Source organism: Mus caroli, chromosome 10 (assembly GCF_900094665.2).
Source record: "Mus caroli chromosome 10, CAROLI_EIJ_v1.1, whole genome shotgun sequence".
Lineage (NCBI taxonomy): Eukaryota > Metazoa > Chordata > Mammalia > Rodentia > Muridae > Mus > Mus caroli.
Window position 1 is genome coordinate 53,584,453 of NC_034579.1, and position 16,572 is coordinate 53,601,024.

Here is a 16,572-nt window from a genome sequence, read left to right on the forward strand (position 1 = left end):
CATATATTGTCTGGCCATTCAGTGGGACCATCACAAATCCACAAGCATTAGGAACACACCCGTTCCTCCCTCCACCTCATGTGTTTGTGGTAAGATTGAGTCAGGTAAAGGGTATGTGAGCTCTGAATGACAGCTCCCTGCAGATACCAGCTAGTCTGCAGGTAGGGGTTCGTCTAAAGATGAGCTCGGTCTGCCCTGTGCCTCCCCTGTCATTCCTAATATCCACTGAGCCTGTCCTCATCCTCCGTCCACAGGTACCTGGCTCTCTATGCATACAAGCCCCAGAAGAATGACGAGCTGGAGCTACGCAAGGGGGAGATGTACCGTGTGCTCGAGAAGTGCCAGGATGGCTGGTTCAAGGGAGCCTCACTAAAAACAGGCGTCTCGGGGGTATTCCCTGGGAACTACGTGACGCCCGTCTCCAGGTGAGGGCCTAGCCACCTGAACAAGAGGGGAATATGGCCTAGAGCTCATGCTATGTGCTGGTCCCTGGTAACACTCAGTCCTGAGGCAGTGGAGACATTTGAGTTCTTCTGAGGAGTGACTCCTCTGCCAAGCTTGGTTCACTGGGCTTTCCCAGGGAGCATTGGCTACCCAGGGAATAAACATGGCAGCAAGAGTTGGACTAAGGACAGCAGTAGCTGTCCCTGAACAGAGGTGGAAAGGTCATCAGAGAGCAAGATCTTCAAGACATGTGCTTGTAACCAAGGCCAGTGGGTGTGCATGTATGTGCAGTGTGTGGTGGATGGTATCGAGTATGCATACTCATATAGGTACTCGTCTATGTATGTGTATGAAGTGAGCATGGGGCAGTTACATGCTTATAGTATAGTTATGCTATATGTATAAGCATAAAAATATGTGTCCTCCACATTGGTCTGTGCACTCACATGTACACAATATGTGCATGTATGTAGAGTTTGCTATGTCTATAGTATGTGATATGCATATGAGTATGTGGAGTGTGTCTGCATGTGTGTGCATGATATAGGTATAATGCACATGTATGTATATGCAGTATAGGCATAGCATGTATATATGCATTTGTACCATGTGAGTATAGCATATTCACATGTATGACATATCTACATCACATATGTATTTGTGGTATGAACACAGCAAACAAATGTGTGGATATGTGTGTGTGTAAAACACACATAAAGGAAAGTGATACATACCTTAAAGTAACAACTGTTAATGACTGAAAGCATTATGAGTAACTTCTTAAAATTCCCCTCCTTGTACTTTGGAGCATTTTTTACAAATCTCGATTACCTAATATTTTATAAAATAAGAACAATTTTAAAAATTCACTGAAGGGAAAGCCCAGTGTTGTTGGATTTTCTGCTGTGCTGTGAGGTCCAGTGCATAGCTGTTGGAGTGTCACTCACAGGAGCCCCTTAAAACAGCTGGCATCAATACTAGCGGCCATGTAAACAAACCATTTTAGTGTCTTTGGAAGAAGACGCTGAAGAAGATGTAACATCTTCTTGTCTTGTGTCAGTTGCCATCCTCCTGCCTATGCTGGCAGCTTCAGAAAGTGCCCAGGAGGACACACATACTTGGTTTATAACAATTGAGCATGGGGTCACAGCAGTGGTTCTTAAAGATGCATGATGAAGACTGGCCCATTGGTAGGACCACTCGTTCAATGGAGGCACATCTCAGATAGCTCTGAGGCTGAGGAGAGACCCTGGTACCAGTGACCTCTTTCCTGGAAGGCCCTTTCTTTTCCCCCATAGCTGATACACAGACACTCCTCTGATTTCTGTGGTTCTCTTCCCTTCAGAAGTCCCCATCCAAGCCACAGTGGGGAGGTAAGAGTGCGCCTGGCCCAGGAAGGGTAGGCATTGGGCAGAATCACTCTCCTCATGTCGGGCCTCCCCTCTTCTCCAACCGTGCCTTCCCCTGTCACAAAAGAGGAATTCTAAAGGACTAGGGATTGGACTTTACCTCCCGGCACATTTTAATCCCCCTTAACACAACCCACAGAAGCTTCTCAATCCCAGACACCATCCTCAGAGCTAAGGCAAATGCATTCATAGAGAGTTAAAAGTCATTTTCCAAGCTGCTGTGCTCATCCTGTGCAGAGTGGCTTCATCTGGGAGCTTTGGGGAGGAAGCATCTGTCTCAGGTAGAAAACTGAAAGTGCCTGATGCTTTCAGGGAGTGATGATGGTGCTGCCTGGGCCTTTATTCGGTGGCTTGAAGAAAGAGGATGGAGGTGTATCTAGGAGGAGCCAGCATCATGCCCCACCATGCTCCAGAAGTATCAGTCTTGTGAGACATAGCCGAGTCCACCATGCTTTCTAATGGTGGTTAGAAGCACATAGCTCTTGGTTAGGAAAAACCAAGCACAACAAAGGCTACCTGGCTGGTCAACATGACCTTAGGGCATTCTTTAAAGTAGTACCTTGCTAGTGTTTTAGGACCTCCATGTGTAAGGTTTGGGTGTCCTGCCTCCCCTCCACCACAAGGCTCGGGCTACTCTGGGAGGTGGGATGCAGGAGTGTGATTGCGCTCACCCCAACCCTGGCGCCAGGTGGGTGTTAGGCTATGGGACCCCGCCCCAGGGTTGGGGGAGTGCTATTTGGAGGTCCCGGGGACTGCCAGAGCTGGCTTGGGGGTTCGGGGCTGTCTGGTTCTCAGGCTCTTGGGCACCCAGGTGCCACTGGGAGCCACAGAAGAGTTGAGAATGGAGTGGGGGTGTGGGGGCTGGATCTAGCCAAGGGCCAAAGGGGAAAAGAGGGGAGAGCTCCTACTGGGTCCCTTGGGGAGGAGAGAGTCCTTGGCTAGTCAGCAGTGGCTTGGCTTGGTGGAGGCCATAGCTGGGAATGCTGAAAGGCCTTCTGCAGGAGATTAGGTGACAGCTCTTTAGGAGAAAGCCTTCTCCATTGCTCCCCACAGTGGATCCCAGGAAAAGAGGCAGTCCATGGTTTTAAGACATTTATTGTCATGGGGGAAAGTAGATGAATAAAACCATACCCCACTTTCTCAGGGTGGGCCTGAGGTTAAATACCGTTTGCAGGGAGGAGTGTCTGGGAAGGGGAGTTTATTGGCTAAGTCTCCAGGCCTTTAGGTACCCCATTAAAATGGAGATCTGTCTTGGGGCTATGTGACACAGGTCACATCCTCTACCTGTGGAGGGGCTTGGGGCATTGCCCTTACATGACTGATAGCCACAGACCTATGGAGAGCTGTGGCCTCGTGCCAGAAGCCTGGTGTCCAGGAGCATGGCAAAACACCTACTGTCCCTGCAGAGTTACCGGGATTTCAAGCCTGTGCACAACCGGGGACCAGGCAGCCTTTCATGGTCCTACATCCATGGAGCCCTTGACACTCACCTCTCAGAGCCTGTAGATCAGACCTGGGTTTTGCCATGCATAGCACATGACCTGCTTTTACCTGAGCCCACTCACTGACTTGATTTTCTGCTTTTGTTCCACTAGGGTTCCTGGAGGAGGGACTGGGTTACCTTGGAATAATGTCCTTGGAGGGTCTCCACTGGCCAAGGGCATGGCCACCATTATGCACCCTGGAGGTGGAAGTCTGAGCAGCCCAGCCACTGCCGCCAGGTCTGCCCTGCCTCTCACCACACTACAGGATCACATGCAGCACCCAGCCACCTCCCTACCAACCGGCAGCTGCCTTCGGCACTCAGCTCAACCAACAGCCAGCCAGGCCGGGGACACCCCCATCCCAACAGGTATGGACACAAAACTCCCAGGGATTTTCCCTGATAGGAATCAACTAGGGGCTGCTGGGGTGTAAATCATGAGGTCTGTTCTGGGCTAGGTCTCTCACCAGCCAGCATGTGGGGGAAGTCAGGTTTGCTTCCGGTATCTTCCGGAATCTTCTGATCTCCAGCATGGGCACCTGCCTTCTGGTGCCCTGTACTGGCAGTTGAAGGGGCATGGAGGATTTACAGACCCATGCCCATCGTCTGTGGCATGCAAGACACCAAGGATGAGCAAGATTGGCAAAGTTTCTCCCAATAACTTTCCTAGTGATGTGGGAGTATCTTCTCCTGGACATGGACAGTATCTGTCAGGAGAAGTTGAATGAAAAGTACCAACCAGAGAAGCTCTTTTCTAAAATATATTGAGAGTAGCATCCTAATGAAACACAATGACAAGCCAATCTGCTCTTGGGTAGTATGAGATGAAAAGAAACCATGGGTAGACCTTAAAGACAGAAAATAATGACTGTCTGGAAGCCTAGCAGAGAGCCAGTAAGAATTACTTAATAGCAAGACTCCCTTAAGAGTTCACATCCACATGGCCCCACAGTGCCATTGACATTACCATTGCGCAGTGAAAATAACCCAAAGGGAGAAGGTGTAGCCCATGTTTTTCTTCCCTCCATTCCCTACTATCCAAGAAACTCCTCCTCAAAGTGCAGATGAGGGAGAAAACATGAATTCTTTGGAGCAAAGATACAGCATTTGTATATGAGCTAGCCAAACCATGGCACAGTCGAGGGCCCCCAGAAAGCAGCTTCCTGGATGTAAGACCATACATACCACTCTCTGCTTATATGTTCTCCAGTCATGATTGATGGGACTGTGTGTGTGTGTGGTCCATGCACCCACCCATTGGACCTGAAACTCAGAACAGATATCCTGCCCTCACACTCATATGGCAAGTGGAGGCTTACATGAGGCAAAGAGAGTGGGCAGGTCTGAATTTGATGTGGATTGTTCTGAGAGCATGGCATTGATGCCTACTCAATGGACAGAGTGCCATCCCTACTCTTGGGTCCTCACTCACTCACTGACTGACTGACAGACAGATTCACAAACTCCCTTGGAAAATCGATGCCATCTTGGAGGGATGGCTCAGGGTACTGGGAGGGGCAAGGTCATGGTTGGACATATGGGGGAAAGTAGGGGCAGGGGAAAGTCCTGAGAATGAGCCAAAGCCGGGATGAACAGCCAAGTAACTCAAAGAGTAGAAGGAGAAAGGATATGCTTAGTGTGAAAGAAAGGAGGAAAGTAGCCATGGATGATGTGGGAGAGCAAATCTTCATGCAGATGACCGCACACACATTTTCTTCCCTTCCGTGTGGTTGCAGATATCCACGGTCAACCAGCAGGGCAAGCATAGTATAGTGAGAAGGATAGGGAGATGGATAGAGAACCACATCCATATAACGTACCGCAGTAGTTGTTATAACTGTTGAATTTCATTATTACTTGCTATTGTTGTTTCCACAGCATGCCTACTTTATAAGTTAAAGGGTATTATAAGCATGTATGGTTATATAGGAAAAACAGAATATATGGAGTTTAGTACTAGCTGTGTGGTTTGAGGTAAACAGAGGTGATTTTGGGAGAGCCCCTTGTAAGAGAAGACAACTGCAGCTTTGTCCAAGCGGAGCACACAACAGCCTGGTGAAAGCAGAGGCTTGAACAGCAGATAGACCTGTGCTCAAATGCTGAGGCTCCCAACATCACTAGCGCCTCAGCTTCTCCATCTGTAAATTGGGAAGATTGGTTGTGCTCACTGCCTAGGATGATTGTGTAGATGCTAGTGATGTACTCAACACCTCCTAGCTCTTCTATGGAAGTCAGGAGTGTCTAACACATGGGAAGGGAAAAGACAACAGTGATCATTAATGAAGGTTCTAAGAAGTGGGGAATCTTAGGGCCGTGTAGGGGCATACCTCTGTACTCTGAAGCACTTTAAAGCAGGAGTGTAACATCTTACCAAAGACCTCCACAGCTCAAGGAAAGAGCTGGTATACACCTCGCGCCTATAACAGGAACCAGCCAGAGAGGGTAAGCAGCCTCGGGGGGTCTGATCCTGCACCGTGGGCAGAGGGCAATGAGCAACTCACAAGGCACAATAGTTCCATCTGAGATTGGAACTCCAGAGATGGACTTAAGGATCTGGAGGACCCAAGTCAGATTCTGAAACGGGTCACCTTGAGAGGATGATGGTGTCATGCCCAGCCCAGAGGAAGTGGCTTATGGAGAGATGGCAAGCCAGCTTCAGAGGCTGAGACTTTGAGACAGGCAATGAGTGTGGTGAGCCCTGGGTATGCTAGCTGTCTTGGAACGATATCCTGCTGTGAAAGTGATAGCCTATACTAAGAATCTCTCTCTCTGTGTCTCTAAGTCTCTGTCTCTCTCTTTGTCTCTCTCTCTGTCTTTCTCTCTCTGTCTCTCTCTCTCTCTCTGTCTCCCTCCCTCCCACCTTCCCTCCCGCCTTCCCTCTGTCTCCTCCTATTGCTTTCTGTCTCACAAATATACCCCATGTATGACTGAAGGCAGTTTCACAGGCCCAGGCTTCTCTTTCAGTAGGCAAGATGCCCTTGAACCAGGTCTGGAAATACATGTCCCTGTGTGTGCTTCCCCTGGGAAGGGAATACACAAGGAGTCGTGTAGACCGTTTGGGGAGTGAACGGAGAAATGGTTGAAACATTCAGCTTTTCAGAGACAATAGGACAGAAGTCTTGCTCACCATCAGAGGTGCCAAATGTCATCAGTGAGTGCACAGCAGACTCTGGTACCCAGTGTGTAACACCATCAGTGAGCATAAATAGGGTGGACTCAGGCACCTGCTATCCACCAGCATCAGTGAAAGTCCAGAAGTAAGTTCTTGAAAAAAAAAAAAAAAAAAAACAGAACTAGCACCAAGCAATGCTTTCTAGGCACCCCCTGTCAGTGAGCCCCTAAGTCCAACTCTAGTGAGCCAGCGACTCCTTTAACTACCCACAAGTCTTGTGTGAATATTTGGTTTTACTTACATTAGCAAGACTTCCAGGCTATGTCTTGTAACCTTAGCCTGCTGTGACCTGGAAGCATAGCGGTCCTGGACCCTCTTCCCTCATCCCTCATCCCTGTCTCCCATCCTCCAACCAGCCACACCCATGCGACTGTGTAAGGTGTTATGCTGCTATCCCTTGGTGCCCTCAGGTTAGAGATGCAGCTGTGGTGTCTGGCTAATCATTTCCAGCTTAGTTGTCCAGACCGGTCGGCAGCTTGCCAAGATGTTGAACTCGAAAATGCTGAGGTAAAGGATACTCCCATACTTCTGGTTATGAGCATCTCCTCAACCACTCAGCCCAGCCAGCATGCCACACACGCCCGTCTAAGCTGAGCAGCCCTGTTGGCACAGCAGCCTTGGGTTAACTGCCAGCATAATGGCCTTTCCACACCAAGCCTCACTAAAGCTTTCCCAGTTCAAACAGAAAGTGAAGCCCTGCCAGTCATCACTCCTGCCCGCCATGACAAGCAGTATCAAAAGAAATGGGTTTGGCTCGGGGCAGTGCAACACCATGCACAGTCCGTCACCATAGCAACTATGGCACTGTGACAAGCATTCTCTTCTGCTGGTTTAATTTTACATGTGAGGAGAGTGAGATGTGGGATGGCTAAGTGGCTGCCCCAGTGCTGTGACCTAACGCTTGTCCCTGTGCCATTGTGCTGTTGTCATGGTCAGGTTAAAGAATGGCTCCTACCCATGGCCTATCAGTACATCAAATGCCACTGGGTTCCCACAGCATTCTCCACTTTATTCTGCGTTTAGAGAGAAAAACACTGTTGACAGTACAAGTAATGGATTGTTCACTGCCGTAATTGCCCATTTCAGCAGCTCCTAGCCCTGCGTTGGGGGGGGGGGATCGGGGCGTTCCCACAGTGTTCTCAGCTCAGCTCAAGGCAGGCAGTTTGACAAAGGCTTAATTGCATCGGCCATAGAGTTTGATATGATTAGTTCTACTTAACGTACCCCCGTTTTGCAAGGGCACAGCACCCCTGTATAGTGCCCATGTCCTTTATACGCTGGCGGAAGCAGAGCCCGATACAGACATCTGTTCATCAAAAACGGATCACAGAAAGCAAACCAACAACCATCAACACCAAGGAAAGAACTGAGTATAGACGCAGGGCACCACAGGGATCAGAGGTGCAGAGAGGACTCCAGAGACCCTGTTCCTGGGCAGTTAGAGGACAAGGCAGAAAACAAGTGCCTGCAGTCATTTGAAAGCACATCATAGAGGCATAGGTGGGCTGCTAAGGAAACATGAAGAGAGATGACCCGTTCATTCAAACCCAGAGGACAGGAACCAGGGCAGGAAAGGAGCAGGAAATGTTTTCAAGAGGTCAGCATCCCTTCCCAAGGCAGGTAGGTGCAGTGTAGGCAGGTGGGGTAGGCAGGTGTTCAGCAGAACTAGCCAGGGCAAATGCAGGGCCCTGAAAACAGCTCCCATGCTCCCACAGGGCAACGCCATTCCTAGGCCACACCCTGTCATTGAGCCCCTAAGTCCGACTCTAGTGAGCCAGAGACTCCTATAACTACCCACAAGTCTTTCGTGAATATTTGGTTTTACTTACATTAGCAAAACTTCCAGGCTATGTCTTGTAACCTTAGCCTGCAGTCATTTGAAAGCGCATCATAGAGGCATAGGTGGACTGCTAAGGAAACATGAAGAGAGATGACGTTTGTTGTGGAGCTGAGATGTGAGAGGAGCAGCCCGGTGTGGATGGAACAGTGCCTCCGCAGAGGCAAACATCAAGTCTGATGGACCAGTGGAACCCAGCATGCAAGGTTGGAGCAGGCTGTCTAGACAGAAGGCACGTGAAGAGCCATGAGGCAGGTGTTCCGGAAGTGAGCGAAGTCCATGCAGAAGAACCAAGATAGGCTGAAGTAGGCAGAGAGACAAGCAGGCATATCCCACAAGGATGGTCTCAGGCCATCAGGGAGGTCAGGGTTTCATCTGGGGGGCTGGGGAGTGGAGAGGGAGAATAAAGGGTTTTAATTAGCAAATGCAGATTAGAAAGAGATGGGATTTACCCTCCCACTCAAAACTACCAAAACCTCAGACAGATATATATGGCAGCAGCTTCTGAGACACTAGACTTAGACAACCAAGGACAGTTGGTTGTCTAATGAAGTCTTGAGGGAAGTGTCTGTGGCATAGGAGAGCAGCCAAACAGAGCATCACGGGGCATGCTTGCAATGGCTGGAGTTACAGATTGGAGGTCCAGAGAGGAAAGAGCTGCTCAGAGAAAGCCCTGGGTGCCACTGAAATAATGAGCATGTGGGTCTGAACACATTGCCCAGTGCCAAGACAAGGAGGGAAGAAAGGACTGGCACTGACCGTGCCCACAATATGCACATACAGGAATGGTGCCCACTTTCCCAGTCAGACTGAAGAAGAATAATGTTCCACACATTTTCGAGGCCAATGGACTTGGCCTCTATGGGAACGGAGCATGGCTTCAGTTCTAATACACAGGGAAAGCAAAGATCAAAAGGCTCAGACTGCTTCCAATTCATTTAAAAGGATGACACGACAAAACTCAACTCATTGGTATGAAGAAATACCTTACCTTTAAAAACATGGAAACCAGCATATTGGCTATGCAAAAAACCAAAACCAAAAACAAAAAACCACTAGCTACATAAACAGCCCAGAGGATACAGCCTGGAGGATATAGCCTAGAGGACACAGTCCAGAGGATACATCCCAGAGGATATAGGCCAGAGAATACAACCCAGAGGATAAAACCCAGAGGATACAACCTAGAGGATACAGCCCAGAGAACACAACCCAGAGGATACAACCCAGAGGACACAGCCTAGAGGAGGATACAGCCTAGAGGAGGATACAGCCCAGAGGAGGATACAGCCCAGAGGATATAGCCTGGAGGATATAGCCCGGAGGACACAACCTGGAGGATACAACCCAGAGGACACAGCCCAGAGGAGGATACAACCTAGAGGATATAGCCCAGAGGTTACAGCCCACAACCAGCCAATCAAACAGGCATTTAAAAATTGGGCATTTGAAGACGTTGAAACAGATCGAGCTATATTCTAGACATTCATAAAGTTGAAACTGGAACAAAGACAGGGCAATGGAATTGGGCAGCACCAAAGAAAGATATTAATGAATTGAAGGTGTTGCCATAGAAACTACAAAAACTGAATCAGATAAAAGAGGTTTTGTTCAAGCCACAGAGAAAACAGCCAGGTGATATGGAAGCCGATGGAGCAGGAGAGCATCACTCCCGACAGTGCGTCTGACAGCGGATTCACATCCCAAAACATACAAAAACTAAAGAGCCAATAAGACAGACAACCCAAGTCAAAATGGGCATGGATCTTAATAGAGAATTCTCAAATGAATGAATGAATGAATAAGCAAGCCGCTGGAATATCTTAATAGTGTTCAACAAACAGAGCAATTAGGGAAATGCAAATTAAAACTTCTTCCCCTTACTCCAGCCAGAATAGCTGCAATTAAGAAAACAACCAATAACAAATGTCGGAGACGACATGGGAAAGGGGAGCTCACGCCCTGTGGGCAGGATGGGAAGCTAAGTCCACGTACTCTGGAAATGCGCATGAAAGACTCTCAGTGAGCTGTCAGTGTTTCCCATATGCCTCAGCTACACCACTCCTCGGCATATACATCCAAAGAGCTTGCCCTGCCACTCCACTTGCTCAGCCGTCCTCATTGCTGCCCTTTTCACAATAGCCAGGAAACAGACGCTACCTAAACGTCGTCAGCGGGTGAACAGATGAAGAGAACGTGGTGCATATATGCAATAGAACTCTATAGAACGAAATCATGAAATTCGAAGATAGATAGAACTAGAAAATATTATGTTGAGTGAGGTAACTCAGCCCCCAGAAAAATAAACACAGCATTTCTCTCTCATCTGTGGTGTCTGGTTCCAAATCCTTAGATGAGGACATGGCCTGGAGTAACCACAGAGACCAGGAAACCAGAAGGAGACCATGGTGGGAAGAGGAGCCCTAGAGAGGGGATTAGCAGGACATTATGCTGTGAGAGGGGAAATGGGAAACCCACAATTGGGTGCAAGCCAGGGGTGAGGGACGGAAGAGAAGTAAATTACAATAAGAATGTTTGAGAAAGCCATAGGGACACAGTATTTTATAAGCTTGCTTCAAAATACATACATAGTATTAGATACGTCTACACACATACACGTGTCTATACATATATATGAGTGTATATGTAAAATGAAGTTATGAAGTGACTGACCCCACTTATTATGTAAATCTAAGGCACCACTTCCACCCCCACAGCTCAGGGAACTGCTGAAGATAGGGTGGAAAGATCCTAAGAGCCAGAGGATCAGGACCCCTGCTGCTGGAAAGTGTCCTGAATATATGATGGAGAGGCTGCAGCTATGAATCTCAGCACTGTGACTGCCCACACAAACCTGCACAGTGACAAGGCCACACCCCTGGGTGAAGAGTAGGAAATTAAGGGCTACTGAGAGAAATCTCTGGGGATAAGGCTCCTGACAGGTTAAATCTCAACTTGGGCAACTGCTAAATGGATCTCTCTCTCTCTCTCTCTCTCTCTCTCTCTCACGCACTCTCTCTCTCATACGCACACACACACACAGAGAGAGAGAGAGAGAGAGAGAGAGAGAATTACAGAGGAAGCAGTGATAATTTGAGAGGAGGCATGAGCTGGAGGAGGAATAGGGAGATAGGGAGGAGTGACATTATATAAAATGATGTAAATACAGTATTCACCCATAAAATTCTCCAAGAACATGAAATTATAAAATTAACAGAGCATCAATGAACAATGGAACCACCTTAAATACCCAATCTATGTATAATTCAAGCTCTCAAAGGGCAAGCAGGCAGGATGGAAATATAATGTAAAGAAAAATGACCAAAGTTGCTTTAAATTTGATGAAAATTACAAATTCAGACCTTAAAAGCAGTTGGTACACTCTAAAACAGAAGAGACATATTTATTTAAAAAAAGAAAAAAACTACAGTAAGGCAAATCATAACCAAATTGTTTAAAATCAATGATGAATGAAATGATACGTTGGGAGCACTAAAGGTGAGTAGGTATTGTGTCAAGAGGCCATCTGAGAGGGCTGAGAGAAGGGAAACAAATGGTGTTCGTCAGTCAATCTGGGTTGCTATATCCAGCAAAAATTATCTCTTTAAGAAAGTGAAAACAAAGTTAAAAAAAAAAAAACATTAAGATGCAGTGACACACATATTGTTAGGGACAGCACCACACTATGAGAATTGTTCAAAGCTTGCTTAAAAGAAGTTGAAAGTATAGAGATCCACTTTGCAAAGTAAGGAAAAGCACCCAAAGTGGGAAGGAAGGCCATAGACTTAAGTACAAGGCGTTTGCCCAGCATTGAAATGTCTTTCAAGTACAACTGAGAGTTTAAACATAATCAATCAAAATAATACGGTTATGGAATTTGAGCTTATATAAAATTAAAATCTATAATACAAAGACAAAAGCCAAGGAGAGAAAGGGAAGCGCTGTGTGCACTGGAGGCTCTTCTGTTGTCTTGGAAGAGCTGTGCCGTGGCTGCTCAGAGGCCGTGGTATAGAGAGGCAAGCAGCCATGGCACGTGGGAACAGAGCATTACAGTAAAGGAGGCAATCCATATGGAAAAATCGTCAGTCCCAAAGCAAGGTAGAAATAAAGAATACGTAGGTAAAAGAGGAAAGGCATAGAACAGTGAGTGTCAGGCTTAAACCTAATCACACAGATCATCCCGTTAAAAGTAAGTGGTCTAAACAGACCCATAGAGAGCTGGCACTGGGGGTCTCAGATTTTCTTAAAAGCAAGCAAACAAATCAGCAGCAGCTTGTGCTATGAAGGAGAGATGCACTTTCCCACCTGAAAGTCACGGTCTGGACTGGATGGGGAGGGCAGGACCTATCCATGCGTTCAGCCACTTGTGGCATGGATACTGCATAGCTACAACTGTGCTGCAGTTGCTTGTGGGTGAATCGGTGCACACGGGCGCATGAGTGGAGATACCCATCTCGCGCAGATGGTAGCCTCACTGTAATTACTTCCATGGTCCCTATTTTATAAAGAAGAAAATGAGGTTCAGAAGTGTTTGGTGACTGGCATCAGGAAGCCCCACCCTCAGCTGCCAAAGAGTGAGATTCAGATCTGTCCATCATGGCTCCATACTCCTGTCTCCTCTGAGAGCAGAAACAGAAGTGAGGAGAATACACATGGGGCAGCTCCAATGTTTTGCTTTTCTTCACGTTTCAAAACGGCCAGGAGAGAACCAAGGGCAATGATTTGGAAATTATTAAGTTAATTAGAGCTAGTGGAACAAGGTACAAATATAGATTCTGTCAGTCACGAAATGCACCATGCTAATATTAATGTTAATCAAAAGAAAATTGATCTACTCATGTCCGACAGGAGAATGTATAACCAGGACTTGCTGGGGGTAAGGGCAACTATAAAATGGCAAAGACAGAGCCCAGTAAGGTGGTATAGCAATTCTAAATATTAATGTGCCAAATTATAAAGCTTCAAAAATACATAAGCAACAACAGATAAAGCTGCTGAGAGAAATAGAGAAATCCACAAAGGTTAGGTTGCGATTTTATCAACTCTTGTTAACAGTATAGATCATTAATACAACCATAACCACTTGATTTATTTAGCATTTAGGGAATACCCTACGCATCAACATAAAATAAACATTATTTTCAACTATACACAGAACATTTTCATGTTAACCCCTAGTCTGGGCCATAATATATAAACCTCAGTCCATGTAAAGGGACTTGACAGACTACATTCCTAACCACAGAGGGGCTGAATTGGAAATCAGTATCACAAATAATTGTTTGAAAATGTAATAATAGACTTCAAAATAATTAGCGGATCAAAGAGGAAATAAGGATTGAAAACATTTTGAGATTAGTAAAGAAGAGCACAACATAACAAGATTTGTAAAATTCAGCCAATGCCGTCTTTGAGAGGGAATTTACACATCTTCCATATATCAAGCTAATAGCCTTAGGCTAGATGGAATAAAGGACCACTGGGAAGTGGAAAGAAATCTGTAGAGTGAAGCAGAGAAGTGGCAGGAAAATTAACTAAGCTAAATGACAGTTGTACTTGGGTTCCATTGCTGTGAACAGATACCATGACCAAGGCAACTCTTACAAAGCCAAACGTTTAGTGCGGGCTGGCTTACAGGTTCAGAAGTTCAGTCCATGATCATCATGGCAGGAAGCATGGCAGTGTGCAGGCAGACAGGGTGCTGGAGAAGAGCCTGAGAGGTCTACATCTTGATCTGAAGGCAGCCAGGAGGAGACCTGTCTTCCACACTCGGGCGGAACGGAGACCTCAAAGCCCACCTACACTGTGACACACTTCCTCCAACAAGGCCACACCTCCGACTAGTGCCACTTCCCATAGGCCAAGTATATTCAAACCACCACAGGGGTCCTTTGAGAAGATAATAATCAAATTGATAAACCTCTGGCCACCTGAACTAAGTAAAAGGAGCAAAAATGAAACTCAATATCCCCAGAAATTTTTGTTTAAGTAGTAGTATTTAAGAGTCTATCAGATATTAAGAAATTATTGCAAAATCTTTATGTGAATAAGTTCAATCAATAGACTGTTCAGTCAATACAATGGACATATTCAAATAGCTTGTAAAGATACAAATCATTGCATGTATTCAACAAGAAGTAACTTGAATAGGCCCATATCTATAAAAGAAACCGAGTTTCTAGTTTTAAAACACCCACAAAGAATGTTCTGGGGATATGTTAGTTCATTGGTAGATTATATAAAATAATCAAGGAAGAAATTGCATTTACATATAAATATAAAACAATGGGGGCATTAATAAAACAATTTCTGGACTTTCTTAGAAAATTGATAAAGGGGAAAATACTTCATGTCTCTTTCCATAAATCCAACATTACTTTAATAAAAAAAATTATAAGACAATAAAATCACAGACCATATTGAATTTGGCAACGAATGGGAAGGTAGTGTCCCACATGTGGTGATACCAGGAGTGCATGACTTGATTAACATTAAACAACTTAGGCACTTCATCTTGGTAATGAACAAAATAATGTGATTGTCTCAAAAAACAAAAGTATTTCTCAGAACCCAGTATCTACTTCTTGTTTAAGGAACTTTAGAGAATGAAGGATAGCCGTGAGCTTGTTTAATGAAAGTTCTCTGTAAGAACACAGATGCCCTCACACTTGATGGTGAGAGAGAAGGTTTTCCTCGGATCAGGAGGAAGCACCTCTCTGGGGCAGAGTGGGGAGGTGAATAGACTGGAAAGGAAGGGGGAAACTTCCTAGTTGTAGACATAAAGAGCTCATATATGGAAAGCCCTAAGGAATACACACACATCTACAACTCAAAAATGAATTCAGCATTTCAAAGATACAAAATCAGTGTACAAAGATATATATCTGAAGGGCTGGTTACATATATGTGTAACCCATGAGCTGTGGACCCAACTAGGAATGGATGAAAACTCTTTGATGGAAAAGCATCTGGACGGAACATGCATAGACTGGATCACTTCCTAGTTAGTCTTGTTAGATGATATCAGCTGACCTTGAACCAGCCCATTCTCTCTGGCCACCATACTTTGTCCCTCCCTACTCTAAAACCTGACCATAAAAGAACAAACATGCCATGTTGTCCCTAGGCAGATCTTAAACTATTTCAGACCCACCTCATACAGCTGTCTTCTCCTCCAGGTTTTGATTGTTTGGTGGGACTGTCTGGTTTGCTGAGTTAGGGTCTAACTGTTTTGCCCTGGCAGGCCTGGAACTCCCTGTATAGACCAGGCTGGGCTCTGGCTCACCCGTGCTGGGATTAACAGCAAGTACCACTGTGCCCGCCTCCTGCGGGGCACTTGGATTCACTGCCCTTCTCTTGAACTCCCTGCCCCTCTTTTCCAACCCTAAGAGTCAAACACCAGCGGTAGACCCGCAGTCCAGAGGTAAACTTGGCAAGCAAACCACCTTACTGGGCACACGAGCACAGGCGAGGACTTACAGGGACATGAATGGCTCCACAGCAGCTGCTTCACAGAAGCACACAGGAGCATGAATGCTTGAAGCTCCCTGCTCAAGTTGCAGTCAGTCAGAGAGTCTCTTTTCCCCCTACCATGCAACCTACCAGTGGGGCCTTAGAAACCATGTAAGCTTCAGCTTCCAGGCCCTTAAAGATTTGTTTACTTCTTGAGTAAACAAAATAATAGAAAAACAAGTCTCCCAGGAGTGAATGTTTCCATTGGGAAGAAATTACTAGACAAAAAAGAGCCACAGTGCTAACTGGAAGACCCAGGGAGGGCACAGGGACAGGAGAGAATAGACAGAGGTGAACCTGCCTCATTAAAATGTCAAAGCACAGCCTGGCATTTAATCACAGCGCTTGGGAGGCAGAGGCAGGCAGATCTCTGAGTTCAAGGCCAAGCTGGTCTATAGAATGAGTTCTAGTACAACCAGGGCTACACCAAGAAACCTTGTCTCAAAAAAACAATAAACAACACAAAACAAAACCAGCAAAGATTTCAAAGTAGAAGAGAGAAACTAACACATAAAAGGTAAGCAGTAGGTTGAAAAAAATCAGACAGAGGTAGACAGACAGGGGTGGTGGAGGGCAGCAAGGAAGGGTCTTCCAAAGCAAGGAGTAAGAACACACACCAGAAAGAAAGAAAGAAAGAAAGAAAGAAAGAAAGAAAGAAAGAAAGAAAGAAAGAAAGAAAGAAAGAAAGAAAGAAAGAAAGAAAGAAAGAAAGGAA

The 16,572-nt window shown here is 46.1% G+C and overlaps 1 protein-coding gene across 1 annotated transcript in view; it reads left to right on the top strand.

Annotated features, from left to right (window-relative positions):
- Window positions 1-16,572, top strand: part of Sh3rf3 (SH3 domain containing ring finger 3) — a 314,320-nt gene that overhangs the window by 262,715 nt on the left and 35,033 nt on the right. The window contains exons 6-7 of the mRNA XM_021175059.2: window positions 255-425; window positions 3,449-3,705. Coding sequence (XP_021030718.1) covers window positions 255-425; window positions 3,449-3,705 — 428 coding nt within the window. The remainder of the gene's footprint in view (window positions 1-254; window positions 426-3,448; window positions 3,706-16,572) is intronic.